Source organism: Periophthalmus magnuspinnatus, chromosome 18, assembly GCF_009829125.3.
Source record: "Periophthalmus magnuspinnatus isolate fPerMag1 chromosome 18, fPerMag1.2.pri, whole genome shotgun sequence".
In the NCBI taxonomy this organism is placed as follows: domain Eukaryota; kingdom Metazoa; phylum Chordata; class Actinopteri; order Gobiiformes; family Gobiidae; genus Periophthalmus; species Periophthalmus magnuspinnatus.
The window spans coordinates 25,134,510-25,157,136 of record NC_047143.1 but is presented as its reverse complement, the minus strand read 5'-3'; the positions used below and the strand labels follow the sequence as shown (position 1 = coordinate 25,157,136).

At 40.2% G+C, this 22,627-nt stretch overlaps 1 protein-coding gene across 2 annotated transcripts in view; it reads right to left on the bottom strand.

Annotated features, from left to right (window-relative positions):
- The window catches only part of LOC117385944 (protein phosphatase 3 catalytic subunit alpha), a 163,429-nt gene that overhangs the window by 89,689 nt on the left and 51,113 nt on the right, over positions 1-22,627 (bottom strand). For both annotated transcript variants that reach the window (XM_055229078.1, XM_033983227.2), the window contains exon 2: positions 4,251-4,451. In XM_055229078.1, the coding sequence (XP_055085053.1) occupies positions 4,251-4,451 (201 nt within the window). The remainder of the gene's footprint in view (positions 1-4,250; positions 4,452-22,627) is intronic.

Genomic DNA, 22,627 nt, shown 5'->3' with positions numbered 1-22,627 from the left:
GGCCTCATTGTTACGGAGATAAAAGATAAAAACTCAGGACATGAACTTTATGGAACTAAATTTAGAAGACGACTAAGGTCATCCAAAGGTCAAACGAGACGAGGAGCACACTGGAACTTCAAATTATTGCAACTTTATTGACAATTTTGGACACTGAACAGTTCCAGGTACAGTTCAACTCTGTGGAGGGGGCGCGTCACCTTCACGTTCCCGTGGAAACACTCAAGTTAAAACAACACTCCATGGAAATACGTTTCATAACAGACTCTGGATTACAGATTAGATTATCGCCAAAGGAACAACACTTCAACAACACACAAAAGGAGGCGCTGCGACAGGTTGAGAAAGAGTCAGGTTTGTGGAGATGCGAGCCTGCGTATAGTAAAGATGCATGTTTTTCTGTTTTTCAGTGCTATGAATTTATCTTTAATGCTAAAAAGTGACATGCTAAGGCTTTAAATTTGTCCTAAAACCCTGAGATATGTCGTATTTTCCATCTCGTCGTGAATATAGTTACGAATTGAGATCTGCAGGTCTTTAAGGATCCATCTCGTCCTCCTCGTCGACATCGTGCGTTCATTATCGTAACCACGACGAGCGCTGGTTGTACCGATGAGATTTGGGGAATAATCAGTAAATGATGCGTTGCCATAGACGCGAGGAGGAGGGCCCGACCTGTGATTACGACATCAAAGCCGCCTCATCGGAAAGTCTAATGGAGCGACGGCCTCTTGACCAACAAGAAACACGACAATAGTAGAGCATCAGCGAGCGCCGCACCAACATATTCCACTGGGGTTTTCATCGATGTGATATTTTTGTGAATGAAAACTAAGCAAAAACTAGAAAAAACGATACTAAAAACACAAATCCAGTATTGTATTTCAGTGTTGTGTTATAAGCAACATTTTGAAAGAGCTTTAAACTGTTAATCGCTATGGCAACTGTCCTAATTTATCATCATCATTCATTTTTGTGTCATTTTGTACAGAATGTGTTCAGAGTCACACTGCGATCCAACGTTTATGTAAATTTGTCTGAAGTGCTGTACGTTTGCGATTTGTTTTCTCCCCGACAAAACCCACAACGTCGATGAAACGTTCTGCACCGACAAAGACGCCGACGAAGGTTTGAACTTTGAGAGAGTTTAAACGAGAGAGAAATGTGAGAAAATGTTGACGCCTGTGTGAGAAAAGTGTATAAAGTGTGTGGTGAGGGGTTTTACAGACAAAAACATAGAGAATAATGTAAAAAATAAAGCTGATACTTCGCAGATTTCGATAAACGAGGGACTATTGTATATAAATGGACGTAGCTAACCTGCTAGCCGCCGCATTCCAAATAGGAAGTGATCATGGGGGCGCTTCCGGCTCCATCAACTCTGGCTTCAATTCACTTTACGTTGAAAAACAGTCGCCCTTCTCTCTGTAACTGCTGCTGCCAGACTCGTCATTTCGGTCTTAAAAACGTCGCTCCCGCTAGCGTTAGCAGCAGGTTTGATTGACACCGTTGCTAAACAGCTGCTCCTTACTAAATCAACAATACAAGCGGGATGGGGCGTTACCTTCAACAGCCTCGCTCCAGATTGGCTCTTTGGTTCCTATGTTCCTCGTGCTCGGAATTCCAAATGTGGAACTCGGCTGTAAAGTAGCCGCTATAACTGCTAGCATCAGTGAGCATCATGTGACTGACGTTGAACGCTGTGGTGACGACACACTCACGTAAAAGTTCAAGCAGGGACAGACTAATACAGACTTTCAAATGAAACCAGCCTCTTACTACAACTGAATTTTCCTTTAAGTGAACCAGGAATGAATGAGCTTCCACACACAGGGAATTTTGTTGAAAAATCTTGGCATCCCACAACGGAATCCCAGAACGCCCGGCTTTAATCCAGCCGTACGTTTGTAGTACTCACGAAAATGGTTTCCTTAAGAGTTTCAAAAGGTCATAAGTCATTTTTTTTTTTTTTTTTCCAAAGAATCCCTCTCCTCCTCCTTTTGTGATCCTCCTGTTGTCGCATTCGTTTCCCAAATTGGCCAAAGTCGGGCTCGGAGTTTCTTAAAATACGCTCCGCTGTAATCCGTGCGAGAGCTGGAAGGCACAGTGACTCACTTAATTAACAAAATTTACTTCAATAACACAGCACTCTTTGAACGAGCGTTTCCGACTGCCCACACAAACCGTCTAAAAACCTCAAAGTCCACTACGAATACAGTTTTTCAAAGCCGGGGTCATAAACAACACTCGGAATTAGGATCCGGGCGGAGACGAACGCTGTTGATTTGTTACTTGGACTTCCAGACACAAAGAAAGCCTGTTGTTTACCATCGGCTTTAAACAGAAGGGAGCAGTCGGAGCCAGTTATGTAAACGCAATTACTGCTCTTTACCTTGGACGCTCCAAAACAACACCGGCCAGAAGAAAATAAACGAAGAAAATGGCTTTAAATTATTAAAAATGTATCGTCAGCGTCTGTTTGTTTAGTTTTGTTGCATCTTAGAATCGAGGCTTTTACTGAACAGCTGCGTTTGAGAACTGATAAAATGTTTAAACAAAGGAAATATTCAACGTTTTGGTAACTTCAGTCGCTCAGATCAGAGCCGAGGCTGCAGATCTATAAATATTTAGCCTTTATACATGTAGCGTAGAAGCTAAAGGTCAAACTGTGATGGAGAGCGCAGTGCAGTATAGAAGAAGTACTGAAGAATAAATACTACTTTGAATGTGTAAGCGTGAGATAATGGTGGAAAGAAGAAGTACTCAGTTTTGTTACTTAAATACAGGAGCAAAAAGGTACTCAAGTAAAAGTATCACATGAAAAAATCTACTGAAATTGTTAAAGTACCTGTTTAAAAAGTACAGTATTTTCCAGAGTATCAGTCGCACTTTTTTCATAGTTTGGCCGGAGGTGCGACTTATACTCAGGTGCGATTTATATGTGAAATGTTTTTTTTTGCTTCATTATTGTGCATTTTTTGGCTGGTGCGACTTATACTCCAGAAAATACAGTAACTACAGGGTAATAAGTCAAAGTATTTCATGCAGATTTTGAGGTTTTAAAGTGTCAAATGTGGTGATTTTCTTACAGATTTGAGCAGAATTTTGTTGCGTAGTAACAATTTAATCAATTTTTTTTCCAGGCTGTTTTTATTTATTATTATTTAATTATGAACGTGTTAAAAATAAACACTCAGCCTTTTCAGCAGGTCTCAAACTACAAGGAAAAATATCACTACATTTGAGAGCAGTATCTGTACTTTCTACTCAATTACATTTTTGAACAGGACTGAAAAGTAAAAGTAAAAAGTATCCACATTAAAATCTACTTAAGTAAACTACAGATAAAATGTAAACTTAAATACAGTACTTTATTACTTTTACTTTGTTTTTGTTCCACCACCATGACAGATTTAAAGGCTGTAATCAATTGTTTATATATTTGTTGATTCAATTTCAGTGTTTTGAAATGAACAAAAAAACTAAAATGTGTCAAATTTCTTACTTAGATACTCAAGTAAAATTTAAAGTATAACATGAAATAATCTACTTAAATAACAGTATTAAAGTACCTGCTCCAGAGGGTACTCCCTGATACTTCATGCAGATTTTGACTCTTATTAAACTTTAAATGTGGTGACTTTTAAACAGATTTTTGCAGAATTTTGTTCAGCAGAAACAATTTAATCGATGATATTTTTCCCAAGCAGTTTTTAGTTATTATTTAATTATGAATGTGTTAAAAATAAACGCTCTTCCATTTCAGCAGGTCTCAAAATAAAGCAAAAAATACTTTTACTTTTCAGTCCTGTTAAAAAAAAATGTAGTGGAGTAGAAAGTACAAATATCTGCTTTCAAACATAATGAAGTAAAAGTAAAAAGTATCCACTGTAAACTGTACTTAAGTAAACTGCATACACCTAAAATGTGTACTTAAAAACTACTTTTACTTCGTTTACGTTCCACTGCCTCTAGATGGAATTAAAGTCTGAAATTGAATCAACAACTGATTCCAGTGTTTTGAAGTGAACAAAAAGCAAAACATTTACTAAAAAAAAAATGACAAAAATGACACTTAAATAACAATGTCACGTTTTAAAACTGTCAGATTTGTTACATCACATGCAAAAAGCCTCATACATATTTAATAATCCAATACGTTGTTGGATTTGTACAGTTTTAAATCTACAGGGAGGAAGTTTATCGTGTTTCTATTGTTGGAAACTTCTCTTTAAAAGTCGTTTTCGTACCTGTGACCGGAGCCTCGATGTCCAGCAGGTTTTTCTCCGCTCTCAAAATGGCCGCTCCTTCCCCGATGAGCCTCAGAGCCACCGTCTCCTCCACGCGGCCCTCCTTCGTCAGATGGGCTTTGAGCACGTCCACTTTGGGCTTCCCGTCGCTGTCAAACACCTCTTTGGCCGTGAGCCGGTGACTGGGAGGAAACGGGACGGCTGCAGAAACACAAGAAGAAGAAGAAGAAGAAGTAGAAGTATTATTATAATGATCAACAGGAAGTTACTTTTACACGAGTAAAGTCAGAGGAGAACTCGGTAAAGAAAGTGATGTTTTACTAATTTTATGACACCAGGTTTATTTTTTAAGTAGATGTAGTAGCAGTTGTAATAGTAGTAGTAGATGTAGATGCAGTAGCGGTATTAGTAGATGTTGTAGTAGTAGTAGTAGTAGTAGTAGTAGTAGTAGTAGTAGTAGTAGATGTAGAAGATGTAGTAGTAGTAGATAGAGTAGTAGATGCAGTAGTAGTAGTAGATGAAGTAGTAGATGCAGTAGTAGTAGTAGATGAAGTAGTAGATGCAGTAGTAGTAGATGTAGTAGAAGATGAAGTAGTAGAGTAGATGTAGTAGTAGCAGATGTAGTAGGAGTAGATAAAGTAGAAATAGTAGTAGTGGTAGTAGCCGTAGTAGTAGTTGTAGTAGATGTAGTAGTAGTAGTAGAAGATGCAGTAGATGAAGAAATAGTAAATGTAGAGGTAGTATTAGATATAGTAGTAGTAGAAGTAGAAGTAATAGATGTAGTAGAAGATGTAGTACTAGTAGAAGTTGTAGTTGTAGAAGTGGTAGTAGTAGCAGCAGAAGTAGTAGAAAAAGTAGTAGTAGAATTACCAACAGAGTACATAGTAGTAGATATAGTAGTGGTAGAAATAGTTTGTAGAAGTAGTAGCAACAGAAGTAATGGTAACAGTAGTAGTACCAGCAGTAGAAGCAGTAGTAATAACAGTATTAGATCTGACTCGTAAAGAGCTTTTCTGGACACAGTGTGTTACTCTTGTGTTACTCTTCCCGTTGTGAATAATACTGCACTTCTACAAGAAAACTGAAAATATGAAACGATTTGAACATTTAAGCTCAAGGTTTTACACTCTGTCCTCTGCATTTGACCCAACCTCAAATGTGACCCCTCCTCCAGTTTGACCCCTCCTCCAGTTTGACCCCTCCTCCTCCAGTCTGACCCCTCCTCCTCCTGTTTGACCCCTCCCTCCTGTACCTCGTAACGTACAGGTTTTAACTTCATGTCAAACTCAAAGTACAGACGCCGGGATCAGGACTCGCCTTAAGACCTGAACCCTGTGTCTTCTCGAGTACTTTTGTCCCCTCTCGCTGCCCTTACACTGAGCACATTTTCATTTCCTAATATTCAAAGAGCCGTCGTTGACACGGGGCTTAGGCTCACGCACGACTGGCTCCGCCGCTCTGAGCACGAGCGTTTTAGCGCTTTGATTAGCAGGTACTTCAGGGGAGCAGCACCCGCGGGAGCCGTGTTAAGACCTCCCTCTGAGACACATCGGAACTACTACGATCCTCCTCAGACTCAGAACTAACACAATACTTTTGGAGAAGTTTTATTGTAAAAGAAGATCTGTTATGATGAGAGATTTTATTAAACACAATTATTACCAAAAACAAAATGGCTGCAAGATTAAACACCGCCAACACAATCAGAAAAACGATATGTTTACTATTAGTGGTAGATGTCTTATATGTAGTAGTAGCAGATGTAGTAGTAGTAGTAATAGATGCAGTAGTAGAAGTAGTGTTAGAAGTAGTAGTAGTAGCAGAAGTAGATATTGTAGTCGTATATGTAGTAGTGGCAGTAGTAGATGTAGTAGATGTCTTATATGTAGTAGTAGCAGATGTAGTAGTAGTAGTAATAGATGCAGTAGTAGAGGTAGTGTTAGATGTAGTAGTAGTAGTAGTAGTAGTAGTAGTAGATGTTGCATGTAGTAGTGGCAGTAGTAGATGTAGTAGTAGATGTCTTGTATGTTGTAGTAGTAGTAGTAGTAGTAGATGTAGTATATGTAGTCATAGATGCACTATATGTAGTAGTAGTAGATATAGTAGTAGTCAAAGTATTAGATGTAGTACTAGTAGCTGTAGCAGTAGTAGTTTTAGTTTATTTTGTAGTAGTTTAAATCTTAATTATGATGATTATTTGTTTTTATTTGTGTGATTTTAATGTCCTTCTTATTCTGTAAAACACTTTGAATGACTTTGTGTACAAACTGTGCTATTGCCTTGTCTTGCCTAGTATAAGTAGTAGTACAATTAGTAGCATAATTTCCTCCACAAAACTTTGAAAATACAGTTTTTTCTGCGTAAAAGCTGTTAACCTTGTAGTTTAGATTGGCCTGATGTGAGTAGATACAGCGCACAAACTGAAAACAACATTTATTTCCATTAAACCAAAATAAAACAAGACAAAACTGAGCCAGATGGAGACTTTCTGGGCAAAGTACGAAGAGGAAATAGTCTTATTACATCAATTTAATCGTCCAGATGGGATATCGACTGCACCGATATTTAGAAGTCGATATCTGACACCAGTATTACCCCAGTTTAGATCCGTACAAACATGTTTTGAAATGTGATTTTTGTGTTAGTTTGACAGTTTATACTTCATTTTTTTGTTAATTCTTCAGCTGTTCTGCGAAATTTGAACAGAATCCCATAATTGAAACATAAACCGCAAATCACAATTATATTTTTTTCCCAAATCGTTCAAACGTACGACACAGCGTTTGTCGTTTATCGCAGGGTTACGTAAGACGAACCGTGTTATAGTGAGTATATTTTGCGTATATTTTGAAAAAACACTGGATTTAATCAGTGAAATTTGTCCCAATTAGGGTCTAAAATGAGCAAAACCATTAAAAATCCACCAGTTTATCTTATTTATTTCCCGGCTTTACGATTACATAACCCACGGTATTACACAACGACTCAAATATGAAACATAGACGTATAGAAAACCGTCAGCGAAGTCTTCAATCTGTGCGCAAACGTTCATTTCACGCAGCGACTTGTGGGCACAACACCGGGAGATGAAATTAAATGAATCAAACCCATAATAAAGCCGTGTTTCTGTGGATTTCTTTAATTATCTTTATATAAAAAACACTATCTTACATAACCCTGTGTACAAACTAATTGGAGAGTAAAATAGCGGACTATTTCTATGCAAATAACCTGAGACTCTTTACATGGGCTAAAATGAAAGCGCCGCGTAGCAGAATTTCAATGTTTTCAAAGGACCCCATGTCAACGCCATTATCGCGGCCGACGCTCGCTGCATAAAAAGAGCCTGAAGTTTGAAATTGACAGGATTATTAGCATTCGCTCTTGTTAATATGTTGTTCCTCTGACACATCGCAGGTACAAAATAGAACAGAGAGACTTTTCAACAGCTCAAATTGCGTTAGCGCTTTTTAATTAACATGTACTCGCCGACCGGGCACGTCGCACGGGACCCGCCGAGCCCGGGCGTGGTGATTTTTCGATGGGTGAAAGGATCCCGAAGGTGAAATCAGCGGGAATAAGGGCAGAGATTTATCCGAGGCTAAAGACGCGAGATGTTTTCAGGCGACGGAAGGGTTTAAAACGAAGCGACAGGTGGGATTTAAACACGAGGATGGATTTAGCATTACCCGTAGCGTCCAACTCCAGTCAAACGAAGTTAATCGAGGCTAGCGGGCCGCGGGTATCATGGCAACCAAAGAACGAATCAGGAGAGAGGTCGCAAACAAAATGGCTGCACGTTGTTGCTGTTACGATTATGGCTTTTATTAAACACTATTATTACCAAATTTCAAAATACAAAACACAAAAATGTATCGCCGTCAACGCAATTAGCAAATCGATATTCATGGAGTACCGCAATTTCCGCCGCAAACGTGGAAAATATCCAGGTTTTTCTGCGTAAAAGCTGCTAACCTTGTAGTTTCGATTAGCCCGATGTGAGAAGATACCAGCGCACAAACAGAAAACAACATTTATTTCCATTAAACGAAAATAAAACAAAACAAAAACTGAGCCAAATAGAGACGTTCTGGGCCAAGTATGACGAGAAAATTGTCTTATTACATCAATTTACAGGATATCGACTGAAACGATAATTAGAAGTCGATATCTGACAGCAGTATCCCCAGTTTACAACACGTTCTGAAGTGTGATTCTTATGCTAGTTTGACAGTTTATATTTCAGTCTTTTTGTCAATTCTTCAGCCGTTGTGTGAAATTAGAACAGAATCCCATTATTAAAACGCAAGATAAATCGCAAATCTAATCTCAATCTTGTTTGAAAAGAATCACAATTATATTTTTCCCAAATTGTTCAACCCTACAATACATTGGTCCCTCGTTTATCGCGGGGGTTACGTTCTAAAAATAACCCGCAATGGACAAAATCCGCATACATTTTGGCCACATTTCGCACTTCTTCACAACAGCCTCCTTCATCCAGGAGTTCATGACACACCCACTCCGGGAGGATTTTAAAACACTGGTATAAACTCAATTTGTTAGACTCTGCATTTGATTCTGCTTTGAATTTTGTTGTGCGCTGCCTTCAAACCGACTGTACAATAAAGATCTACAGAACGATTCCCGAGCCTTTGCGCCTGTTCTTCACGCTACAGAACAAAAACTGAAACAGATAAACTTGGTGGAGTTATAGAGGCCGATTTGGAAATCCGGCCATGAGCGCTTAGCAACGCTGTCAATCAAACCTGTTGCTAACGCCAGCGGGAGCGACCTCGGGGAAAGAAGGTGCCTGATTTGTCGGGTTAATACGAACATTTAAGACCAAAATGACGAGACTGACAGCAGCAGGGACACAGTTTTTCAATAGAAAGTGAACTGGAGCCAGAAGAGCGCCCATGTTCACTTCCTTTTTGGAGCCAGTTAGCGGGTTAGCTATGTCCGTTTATATAAACTACAATCACCACAGTGAAAAAGCATGTTGGATTAGTGGATGTAATAGGCTTCAGTTGAATATAATTTAGACAAATAAAATGATTTTGTTGTTGTCCTTGGTCTGCAGTGGTCAGTGAAATGAAGGAGCAGCTGTGTACTAACTAAATAAATAAAGACGACATGGGAACATCTCATTAAAACTAAAATCCAGGCAGGAAAAACAACAGAAAAAACAAACTTGGCGTTTCAAATCCATCCAGAGGCTCTTCTTAAAATTGAGATTCAAACGTTACAAGACCCTGTTTATCTTCAAAACAAGTTTTTCATTAAAATGTTTGGGGGATTTTTTGTTGTTTGTTCGACATAACAAATTAAATAAAGGAAAAACTAATTTGTGTGATTCAAGTCAAAAATAAATAAACAGAATCAAATCCAAACAAAAGCATTTTTAAATTCTCAAATCCTCTGCAGAACACAAGGCTGCAAAGGGTTTTTGTCTCAACTAATAACAACATCTAAAAGAAAAAAACAAACACGTGGATTGTGTCTCTGCTAATTCTCAAACTTCACATACAAGATCATAGAAATATACAAAATTATGCACATTTCAGCACAAAAGAATAGACTTTCAATCCAGTTCAGTTTTATTTACATAGCACATTTAAAATACAACTGAAGCTGCTCCACACAAAAGTCAATAAAAACAGACACAACAATAAAAGACAAAGATATCCTGTCCAACTAGAATTAAATGCCAGGGAGAAGAGGTGGGTTCAGCGGCGTCACAATATGAACATTTCAAACTTGTTTCAGTACTTCAATACTTAACTTTTTTTTTTTTTTTTTTTTTTTTTTAAATAATCCTTTTGTCTGTTAGGCATGATTTTGCATGTTTATTGCTACTATTATTATCATTTTTATTTTTTTATTTATTATGTGTTATTTTATTATTTATTTTATTTATTTATTTTTATGTATTATTTTGTATTTATTTTTATTTATTTATTATTACTTTTATTATTATTTTTATTATTATTATTCTTGTTATTACTCTATGTATATTTTTTATCCTTATCGTGTATTTATTTATTTATTATTACAGTTATTACTATTACTATTATTACTATTATTACTATTATTATTATTATTATTATGCAGTACAAACACTGAAGTAGATATAAAGCTGTTTTTACTCCTAAGTTGCGTCTTTATAATTTAAACACAACTCAAAGTAAAAGTATTCCAAGTACTAAGAATACAGTTCTCTGCTTGGACCATGTATCAGGTATTCCATATTGTGTAACTAAATCCATTTTCAACGTATTTTTCCCAACACTTTGTCGACATCAGTCTGGTTAATTTGTTCTGTTTCACTGTAAAAACCTGCACATAATGATTTTTTATATTGATTTCAACTGTAGGAAACACACTGTACTGGACACGGGGACATTTTATTGTATTAAACTGCTAAAGTTAATGATGAAATGTGATGAAAAGTGTATTTTTAATGTACGTTCCTGCCCAGGGACTGCACATCTAAAGCAGCCTGAGCTAAATCTGGCACAAATCATCTTTTCTTTTGTGAGATTAATGAATTTGCACACGGCCCCTGACAAATAAAAAATAAAGAAAGAAAGAAACTAGTGATATTTATGTCAGTATCAACACTTTGCAGTACTTTACAATACTGTAATACTTAAAAAGAACAAGATAAGTATCAAGTTTTATAGGTAGATTTTTCTGACATGGGCTTTTAAGTATTTGGGGCTTTTCACACATCTTCATTCCAGATTGAGTTACCACGGCCCCAGTACGGGCCCCGCTGGAGCACCTGCCACGACACTCTAACCCCAGACCAGGGACTAAATGGGCCTTGGACTCACCGCCGAGGGGCCACCGTAACTACATTCACGTCAACCAGTCTGGGACATTTTGCACCTCCTCAGAAAGACAGGTCTGGACTTGGCCTCGCGCTGACCAGCTCTAGAACATACTGTACAGAGCAAACGTCTACGGGGGGTTCGGAGAAGGTTTATCTGGACGAACAAGAGGCAGGAGTGTGCAAGTGTCAAGGAAAGTGCAAAGAAGACAAACAGCAACTAGGTCAACGCAAATAAATAGTGGTCAAAGCTTTAAAAGGATGAACAAGAGGGCAGCGGTGTGAAAGTGTAAAGGAAAGTGCAAAGAAGACAAACAACTAGGTGTACGTAAATAAATAATGATCAAAGCTTTAAAAGGACGAACAAGAGGGCAGCGGTGTGAAAGTGTAAAGGAAGGTGCAAAGAAGACAAGCAGCAACTAGGTGTACGTAAATAAATAATGATCAAAGCTTTAAAAGGACGAACAAGAGGGCAGCGGTGTGAAAGTGTAAAGGAAAGTGCAAAGAAGACAAACAACAACTAGGTGAACACAAATAAATAATGATCAAAGCTTTAAAAGGACAAACAAGAGGGCAGCGGTCTGAAAGTGTAAAGGAAAGTGCAAAGAAGACAAACAACTAGGTGAACACAAATAAATAATGATCAAAGCTGGAGAATGACTAGATGTAGAGTCTCCGATGAGTAGAGGTGTTGTAACGTATCGTGAAATCCAAGTAGCAACGTCGTGGTCTCTTTTAGGTATTAAATGGTGTCCATTTGTGTGCAAGATTATAGTTTTGAGTTTGTGTCAGTGGAAAAAAAACAAAACAAGTAAGACTACAGTGGTCACTCCTTTATCGCGGGGGTATCAGCTTTATTTTTTACAATTATTCTATACGTTTTCCACAGTTTCAACAACCACCAGTGCTCGATAAGGCTCAACATCATCACCAACTGCTGTAAACTTTGATAAAATAAACTTTGATAAAATAGGCTGCAAAAATATGATCGTATATTAAAAACAAGCACTTTAATCTTTCAAACAAGATTAAAACGACTTTTGTGGAAAAACAGGAGACCATTTAGTGGAGTGTTTGTCCACTGATTCGAAGGTTGCCGGTTTGAGTCCCGCTATCGAAGTAAACATCATTGGTTGACACACACGGCATACACTTTTATCACACAGGCATTCACATTTTCTCACATATCTCTTGTTTAAACACTCTAAAAGTTCAAACCTTCATAGGCGTCTTTGTCGGATGGATAAAGAGGGCAGCAGAACAGAGATAGTACATGCCCCTGATGCCCCTCAAGATGCCCTCAAGATGCCCGCACTGCTTTTAAGTCCCATATTCATTCCCAAAACCGCTAAAAGGAGAAAAAGAGCCACAACAACAGAAACGGTAGTAGCAGGTCTAGTGTTAACTCTTCTGAGACACAGTGTATGTGTCCTCGGGAAATACAAGCACCAAGAGAACTCGCTTGGCACAAAACGACACTCAGAAAAGGTCCCCAGATTCATCAAAACTAAAGTCCGGTCCAGGCTAAAAGACGTCAGAGCAACAGCGCAACAGATTTATGCGTTTTCTGATGTTGACTACAAAAAAAAATACACCAAAAAGAGCACGGTTTTATTGGGTAGGCAAAGGAAATGTGTTTGTAGAGTATGACACAACGCAGGGCCGTATTCAGAACGCTTTACAGACAGAAGAAAAAACTGCAAATGTAATTCAAGACGGTTTAGTTTGAAGGTTTTTTTTACTGCTCCACGAGGATCTTCACTCACACTGCAGTCGTGCTTAATATAAATTGGTATTTTGCATGAGTATTTATCGAAAAATGACACTAATATAGCCGTTAAGCAAAAGCCCAATATCATGAGCCCTTCTGGAAATATCACACCGCGAGGGTCAGACTGAAATAGTGTCGTACTGTGAGATCTGGATATCGTTACATCCCAAGTTGAGACTCATTTCTATTGGTTAATGATCAGCTTGGGTCTTTTAATCGACACGTCCACGGCCAGTCCTCAGTAAAAGCCTGTGGTCTGGAGCAGAGTTAAGACCGTAGAGGAATAAATGTGACTGTTTAATAGAAATGAATAGGATTTGAACAGTATTTGGCCCTAAAATGTTCTTAGAAATACATTTTACATGCTTAATAATGTTTCTGTGGGATAATTTTGACATAAAGCCAATAACAACTATTCAATTTTCTTATTTTAATGATATATAAAAGTAAAAAAATACAAAAAAACACTGTTACGGTTCAAATCTGGAGTAGTCTTTGGGGCTACGCAAGGCAAGAAACGTTAGGAAAACCTGAAATTTAAAACTGAAAGCAATTTGTATTATTTATTTTTCAGATATATGGAAAAATATATATACACATACACGCATTTATACTTAAAATTGCTTTATTTTGGTGAAGTTACGTGCAGTTATGGAACAATAAACAATAATATCGTTTATCGTGATAAAAAGGGTCGACAACAATAATTGGTGGGACATTTTATATAATCGGCAACAAAGATAATCGCCATTAAATTACCCGAATGTGCAGAAAAAAAACAAAAACCTAACCACATGGGAGTCAATGGGGGGGACAAAGGGGGCTGTTGTCCGGGGCCCCAGAGTCTTAGGGGGCCCCGAATTGGACCCATTGAGTCGTATTACCCCCAGGCCTCCAAATTTTCTGTTGACGGCCCTGTTCAGCCATAATACTCTCCGTTAAACCGTGATAATCGTCAAACAAAATAGGCTACTCGACAAAACCGTAATGGCACAACATTTAAAAATAAAAATAAAACGTCGAGCTCATTAAAGAAGCTGATTCTGGCTCCAGCCTCTGCTCAGGGCTTGTGTACCCACAGCTTAGTCTTAATGAATGACTCATGTGAATTTGTCAGAGCAAAACTTTCTTATCATCAAACAAACTTGCGGTTGCTAACACCACCTCACGCTGTGCTATCTAATTAAACATCGGACTGGTTGACATGCAAACCCCAAAGGTAGGCTCACACACCAGTACAGTTTACAAAATCAGATCTGCTCAACCGCAAAACTAACCAATGTTTTATCTGATTACTTTAAAGCGAACATATTACGCTATTTTCTGATCTAAGTTATGTTTCCTCGTCACAAACAGACCTGGAGTTGTGTTTTGTTGCATTCACACATGTTTAACACAAAAAAACATGCATATTTAGGCTGAGAAAACACTCTGTTCCACCTTGTGATGTCATCAAGTGGTAATCCAGGAAGTGCTTCATTGTGTTTTTAAACTCCACGCACCTTCGTTCGAATCATTTTGGATCATTTCAGACGTGGAATTGCCAATCCTGACTGAACTAAAGGTAAAAAGGAGCTGTTAACTTGAAAACCACCACTTCATGACATCACAACGTGGAACAGAGCGTTTTGATGGATTCAGTGGGTGTAATTTCCTCGCTCGTTTTTAACTGAGAAATTACGACTGATTAAAGGGCTCATATTACGCCGTTTTCTCATCTGTTATAATGTCGTTACCTCGTCACAAACAGACCTGGAGTCCTTCTCTCAAACTGAAAAGACACCGTTCCACCTTGTGATGTCATCAAGTGATAATACAGGAAGTGCTCCATTGTGTTTTTAAACTCCACACACCTTCACTAGCATCATTTCGGACCTCAAATCTGTACTAAACTAACAGTAAAATGTCACTGTTAACTTGAAAGCTACCACTTCATGACATCACAAGGTGGAACAGAGCGTTTTGCGCATTGGAGATTTAAACAAACTAATAATAAAGTGTGATTCAAACATGTGTGAATGAAACAAAACACAACTCCAGGTCTGTTTTTGAGAAGGTAACAACATTAAAACATGAGTTAAATCTCAAAAAGTCAATTCCGTGTAATAAACAACATCCAAACTCAACACAACATCTTCCCCGACGCGCAACGATATTTTAACACAAGTTTTAGTTTGGTTAATAGTCTTTAGCTTTGAAAATACTATTCAAGAGCAGAAAAGTTAAAATGATTTCTAGTGACGGGAAACAAAAGGTTATTAACACAGAAACTTGCAACTAGCCACACCATAGCGCTGCTAGCATGGGCGAGTTCACACTTTACTGTCACTTTTCTCTGCAAAGAACTAAAAATGTTTCAGCAAATTGGCCTTTCGCTTAATAATGGAGGTGATTATCCGCAGCCCCAGGTCGGCTCGATTTTAAAAAAGGCCATTCATGTCCCTTCATCCACTTCAGTAACTTGATCATATTTTAGCAATTTGAACAGATATTTTTGAGCAGTGATGCTAGCTTTAGCGTCATTTCTTCCTTTGTTAATATGCTACAGAAAGTCTTACAGAAGTTGTTTTAATGCATATTCTTATTAGTTTTACGATAGCAAAATGTTGTAGCCTTTTAGTATAATATAGAATACCATTATTTAAGCTAGCCACTGTTAGCACGTTAGCATACAAGCTTTGGTTCTGATACGGGTAAAAGCTTTTTGCTCCACGAAGTCAACTGCTTTCATCTACAATTCTGAGCCGTACTGCCATCGGCTAACGAGCTAATCCAAACAGATCAGTAAAAGATTTCAGGAGGGAGAGGGGACGAAAAATAAAAAATAATAAAAATTGCTAATTACACTTCTAAACTGCTCAAAATCATCAGTATTTATTAATTATAGTCTTCAAACAGACATTAGCCAAAAGGATGATTCTACTTGCCCTGGTGACAAGGAAAAATGAAACTAGTTTTGTACCGATACTTTTCTTTTTTTTTTAAAATCAGATCCGATACCTTAATGTACTCGCCGATACTGATACTAGTCTGATACTGCACAGTGTGAAGAAGTAAACAATTCAGTTTTGTTTCATTACATGAGCCAAAAGACTTGTTAGAGCTGTCGTCATTTTGCAGCTGTTGTCGTGTTTGCGCTGTTGCTGTGTTAGTGCTGCCATCGAGTTAGCGACAGCGCAAACACAGCAGCAGCTCTGTGTTAGCGCTGCCTTCGAGCTAGTGCTGTCGCCGTATTAGCGCTGTCGTCAGGCTGCACTCTCTGTAATCATTTTACCAAGTTCAGCGTCCGCACAAAAGGTGAAATGACGTCACACAAATGTCTTCTGTCATTATTAGCATATCAGTTTGCATTTAAACTGCTCTGAGCATTAGCTTTAGCATTAGCCAAGACGTCAACAGCACTCGCTCGCATCTACGGCTTCTCATTCTGGAAAACACAGAGTGGTATCAGATCGGCGATTTGGTCTGAGGACTCACCGATACCTGACGACACCTGAAAAAACATGCAGCATCGGAGCTTTTTCTGATCCCATTAAATGAAACGGTGTCACCTACAACCCTTTATTTACACACCGCGGTTGTTGCTAGCTAACAAAGTCTGAGCTCACCAAAACGATTAGCACTGAGGTCACAAAATATCCTTAAATTTGAGCAGGAAGAATAACATTATTATAATACGGAGTGGGCCGTGTCAAAGCGTCGGTTGTTGGCGCTTTGGCAAACTCTCAACATGTCTTCCCTGCATTTCCTCGTCCTGACAATGGAAACAGTGTGAACTTTTCCTCCTGTGGAATTTCTAACAGCCCTCTCATTATTAACAAGAGTAACACCCGGCGCTGCCAAAACATTACACGGCACTATGTAATAACGACTTGTACAGTGTAAAAGTCAAAGCCGTTTCTTTCCTTCAGCGACAAATGTAAAGTAGCGGGAACACGGAAAAGATTTAGGTTATAGTGATGTTGTATAGAAAAGCCTGTTACGTCAGGTCTTATATGTCGCTACAGAGAAATACAACGAGAAACGATAATATTTTAATGATTTTTTAAAGATTTAAATAATGCAAGATAACCCCAGTAAATCATTTTTAAATAGGCTGTTACTATTTCTATTTTTTTTTATATTAATTCACCCATCTACAGCTCAAATCTTAGTATATTACAACAAAAATACCGCAAAATCTCAATCAAGTTCTCACGATAAACGTTGAGGCCCTAAATATACTATTCCAGCTTCCGTATCATGAACAATAACTAGAATTTTGTGTGACGATTATCATGGCCAAAATAATTGCGATTAACGATTATATCACGATAATGATTAAAGTTGTAATTGATGTGAATAATTATAACTTAAACAGGGAATATTATGGACCGTCATCTGGAATTTGGAGGCCCGGAGCGATAAGCAAAACACGCCCCCCTGGAAAACAAATTAAAAGGAAGAGAGTTCAATTCTGGGCCCCCTAAGACCACGGGGCCCCTGGACAACTGACCCCTTTGTCCCCATCGATGACTCACCCTTGGATAAGTCTTTTTTTTTTGTTTTTTTGTTTTTTTCCTGCACATTCAGGTGATAAACTGACGATTATCTTTGTTGCCGATTATCACGATTATATAAAATGTCCCTCAGATGATTATTGTCGCCGCTTTTTATCACAATGAACGATATTATTGTTTATTGTCCCGTCCCTACTGGAGCGAGATAGAAATTTATCATGACAGGCCTGTGTATAGAGACAAAATATATATTAATTTAGCAACTGAATCGTACCAAAAGCAAGACTGAAAAAAGGATGGATGGGTGTTAAGTAATGAATAAAAACAAAACTTTTAACTGAGAACTAAACTGCAATCAGATAAAATCAAATGTTCCTCAATATCCGGGACCATTTCTACACTTGTAAACTAAAACAAAAACCATGTAAACCATTTCTAAATCCAGTTTGAACCAAGACTACTAGTATTTAAATGTGCAATATGTAACTTCGCCAACTTCGCGTCTCAACAGAGATATTCCTTTGCCAAGAATGTTCCAGAGTACGGCATTAAAGCGCTCATATTACTGTTTTCTGATCTGTTCTAATGTCGTTTCCTCATCACAAACAGACCTGGAGTTGTGTTTTGTTTCATTCAGGTCTGTTTTTGAGGAGGTAACAACATTCTAACACGTCTTAAAGCTCAATTCAGGAGTCAATTTGCATATTACACGACATTTAAATGTATATATTTACGTTTTTTTCCATTACAGGAGTTTTACTTGCTAAAAAAACACTTTCAAAAACATGCAGTGGGGTCACGTCGCCACTCTTCACAGATCTGACCTGTAACTTGGCCTGGTGGATCATCTGCTTGTCTCCATGTAAATAGACAGGTTTAATGTTTTACTGTGGAGTATTCTCAGCAAAGAAAAGTTCCACAATGCACCTTTAAAAGTCATATATTGCGAAAAAAAAAAAAGAACTCTTGTGAGGTTTAAGTCATGTTTTAATGCCGTTTGCTCGTCAAAAACAGACCTGGAGTTGTGTTTTGTTTCATTCACACATGTTTATTATTCGTCTGTCTACATCTCCAAAGCTCAAAATGCTCTGTTCCACCTTGTGATGTCATCAAGTGGTAGTTTTAACAGTTCGTTTTACCTTTAGTTCAGTAGAAATTGGCAATTCGAGGTCTGAAATGATCCAAATGATTCTAGAAATGAAGGTGTGTGGAGTTTAAAAACATGGCAGAGCACTTCCTGGATTACCACTTGATGACATCACAAGGTGGAATAGAGTGTTTAATGCACAAACCCTGCAGATTTAGACTGAGTAAACATGCGTGAATGAACCAAAACACAACTCCAGGTCTGTTTGGGATGAGGAAACGACATTAAAACAGATCAGAAAACAGCGTAACACGAGCCCTTTAATCAGTCGTAATTTCTCGGTTAAAAACAAACGAGGAAATTACACCGACCGAATCGACCCGCGCCTCAGGTTTAATTGTAAAAAACCTCGTTCGTCTCCATCTTTCCAAAACGGGGCAGAGTTCTGACCAGCGTCGATGTGCCCGAAAACTCCGTGGGATTCAGAAAATCCATCCATTAGCAGTGCATTTTTTCGCTTTTCACGAATTCAACCGATTTTCAGTTTTGCTCGTGTTACGTAACGAGGGCAAAGCGCAGCAGCCGGCTTTGCGTACAACCCGAGAGGAAAATGGAAAAAGAGGAAAGAGGAGGAAAGAGCGAAAGAGAGCCTGGGATTTAAAGTTATCCCATAATTTGTCTCAGATTAGTATTCTAATTTCCAGGCTACAAATTAAAGTCATCCATCAGGAAAAAGATTTGAAGACGGATCAAAGACTAAAGTTGGAAAACCCCGGGGTCGTTTTTAAACTTTTACTTAAATTTTGTAGATTATCTTGTGCTAATCATCGATGCGTATGACAACGAGAACTTTAAAAACTGTTAAAAGAGACGTTGAATTTATAAAGTGATGAAAGGCAATGGACTGAATTACACTACGGGGATAAATAAGAACTTAAAGGGGATGTTATGTAAAGCGGGCGATGCATTTTTAATCACGTTATAATGGCGTTTCCTCATTGTTGGCGCACTCAACGTTGTGTTTCGATTGTTTAAAGCTCAAAATTGACTCTTGTGAGCTTTGCGTCTACATTTACAAACCTCAAAATGCTCCGTTCCACCTTGTGATGTCATCAAGTGGTAGTTTTTTCAAGTTAACATCTACGTTTTACCTTTAGCTCATGAGAAATTGGTAATTCCAGAGCTGAAATTATCCAAATGATTCTAGAAATGAAGGCGTGTGGAGTTTAAAAACACAGCGGAGCACTTCCTGTATTAACACTTGATGACATCACAAGGTGGAACAGAGTGTTTTCAGTGTGAGAGAAGGAAAAACTCAGCGTAAATGTGCAGGTTTGTGTGTTAAACATGTGTGAATGAAACAAAAAAACCACAACTCCAGGTCTGTTTTCGACGAGGAAGCGACATTAAAACATCGATCAGAAAACAGCGTCATATAAGCGCTTTAATTTTACTTCTCGGAGTTTGATAAATGCCTAAAAGCTTTTCCCAAATTGTTCGGCGTTCCTTGTTCTACATAATATACCTCTGCTGCGTGTTGTGGCGTTACGTTGCAGAGCGATAACGACACATTTGCCTGGAAGCTCGTCTGAAAAACGCACATCTGTTGAAACGTTCAGGTTGGTGTAGTTCAGGCCTAATGCTCTGCCTCTGCGGAGGAAGAAGACAGCAGGACGCTCACGGGCACGCAGGGATGGACAGAACGGGATAATGAGGGAGGGAGGAGAGAGGGAGGGGGGGAGGAGAGAGGGAGACAGAGAGGAGGGAGACAGAGAGAGGAGAGGGAGGGAGACAGCAGGACGCTCACGGGCACGCAGGGATGGACAGAACGGGATAATGAGGGAGGGAGGAGAGAGGGGGAGGGAGAGGAGAGAGGGGGAGGGAGGGAGACAGAGAGGAGGGAGACAGAGAGAGAGGAGAGGGAGGAAGAGAGCAGGACGCTCATGGGCACGCAGGGATGGACAGAACGGGATAATGAGGGAGGGAGGAGAGAGGAGAGAGGGGGAGGGAGAGGAGAGAGGGGGAGGGAGGGAGACAGAGAGGAGGGAGACAGAGAGAGAGGAGAGGGAGGAAGACAGCAGGACGCTCACGGGCACGCAGGGATGGACAGAACGGGATAATGAGGGAGGGAGGAGAGAGGAGAGAGGGGGAGGGAGAGGAGAGAGGGGGAGGGAGGGAGACAGAGAGGAGGGAGACAGAGAGAGAGGAGAGGGAGGAAGAGAGCAGGACGCTCACGGGCACGCAGGGATGGACAGAACGGGATAATGAGGGAGGGAGGAGAGAGGAGAGAGAGGGAGAGGAGAGAGGGGGAGGGAGAGGAGAGAGGGAGGGAGACAGAGAGAGAGGAGAGGGAGGAAGACAGCAGGACGCTCACGGGCACGCAGGGATGGACAGAACAGGATAATGAGGGAGGAGAGAGGAGGGAGGAGGGGGAGACAGAGAGGAGAGGGAGGAAGACAGAGAGAGAGGGAGACAGAGAGAGAGGAGAGGGAGGAAGACAGCAGGACGCTCACAGGCACGCAGGGATGGACAGAACAGGATAATGAGAGAGGGAGGGGAGAGGAGGGGGGAGACAGAGAGAGAGGAGAGGGAGGAAGACAGCAGGACGCTCACAGGCACGCAGGGATGGACAGAACAGGATAATGAGGGAGGGAGGAGAGAGGGGAGAGGAGGGAGGGAGGGAGGGAAAGAGAGGGAAGGAAGGAGGGAGAGGATGGAGACAGAGAGAAAAGAAACGGAGGAGGGAGACAGCAAGAGGCTCACAGGCACACAGGGATAGACAGAACAGGATAATGAGGGATGGAGGAGAGAGGGAGGGAGAGAGTGGGAGAGAGAAACGGAGAGGGGAGGGGGACAGAGAGTGAAGGAAGGGGAGAGCAACAGTGTGACGGAGGGAGAAATGGAGAAAGGGAAAGGAGGAACAAAGAGGGGGTTAGCAAGAGTACGAGGGAAAGAGGGAGAGGAAGAGAGAGGGAGAGGAGGGACACAGGTAGGTAGAGAGAGATACAGAAAGGGGGAGAGATAGGGAAAGGGAAGGGGGGAGGGAGGGAGCGAGAGAGGGAGATAGAGAGAAGGAGAGGAGGGACAGAGAGGGATAAAGATATAGAGAGGTAGAGAGTAGGAGAGAGACAGAAAGGAGGGAGAGAGAAAGGGAGAGAGCAATTGCGAGAAAGAGGGGGTTGTAGAGAGACAGAGCGAGAGAGAGAGGAATCAGAGAGAAAGAAAAAGACGCAGCGAGAGAGCGAGAGATGGAAAAGAAAGCGAGAAAGACCTGAGTTGCTCCCCAGCACGTGTTTGCATTACTGAGGACAAGTGCTTTAAAATAACACGTCACCAAAGTACACGATATACCGCAGTACCACTACTACATACTCGCTGGAGGAGCTAAAAATAATGTACAGGAAGTCGAATCTTTCCTTAACAGACATAAAAAAAGAGTAAATTTGACAGAACGACTAGAAACGAACATGTTTTTAAACGCTAAACGAGGGAATTTCTCACGTTCTTGCGCTCACACTCATCGTACACGAGCGCCACGGAGTCAGCCTCACCCCAGAAGTAACCGGGAGCGTGGCCAACGAGCGGACACTGACAGAACAAATGAATGCCTTTAATAAAGTCATTACTCGAGCGCGGCGGCGGCGGCGGCGGCGGCGGTGCAGCGCTGTGATAAATCCCTCTATAGTTTCAAATAGTGCAAGCCGTAGCATCTTTCCGTCAGATAGTAAATTGACCCCGTAGAAACAGCTGAGGGGGGCACGATGGCGCGAATACGAGGCGGCGCGGGCGGGACTGGGGTTGACATCGGACACGTCGGCGATGCCCCCGTTTCACCGGGCGACTGTGTTTTAAAACGTCCCAGGAGATTCAGCGGGGAGACCGGAGACTTCAGCGAAAAGAGAGCAAAGATGTGACGGCTTTGTACAGGGCCGTCGGCAGGAATTTGGGGGGCCCCGGTGCAAGAAATACCACATGGGCCCCCCGTCTGAAATAAATAAATAGAAAGAGGGTCCAATATTGTCCCCCCGCAGCGTTTGACTCCATACAAATGAAGCTAATCGAGGCTAACGGTTACACTGTCGAACCTTGTGATCAAAATTCCAAATATGAAACTTGGCTCGAGTGTCATAGCAACCAAAGAGCCAATCCGGAGCGAAGATGTTGAAGGTAACACCCCTTTCTGCT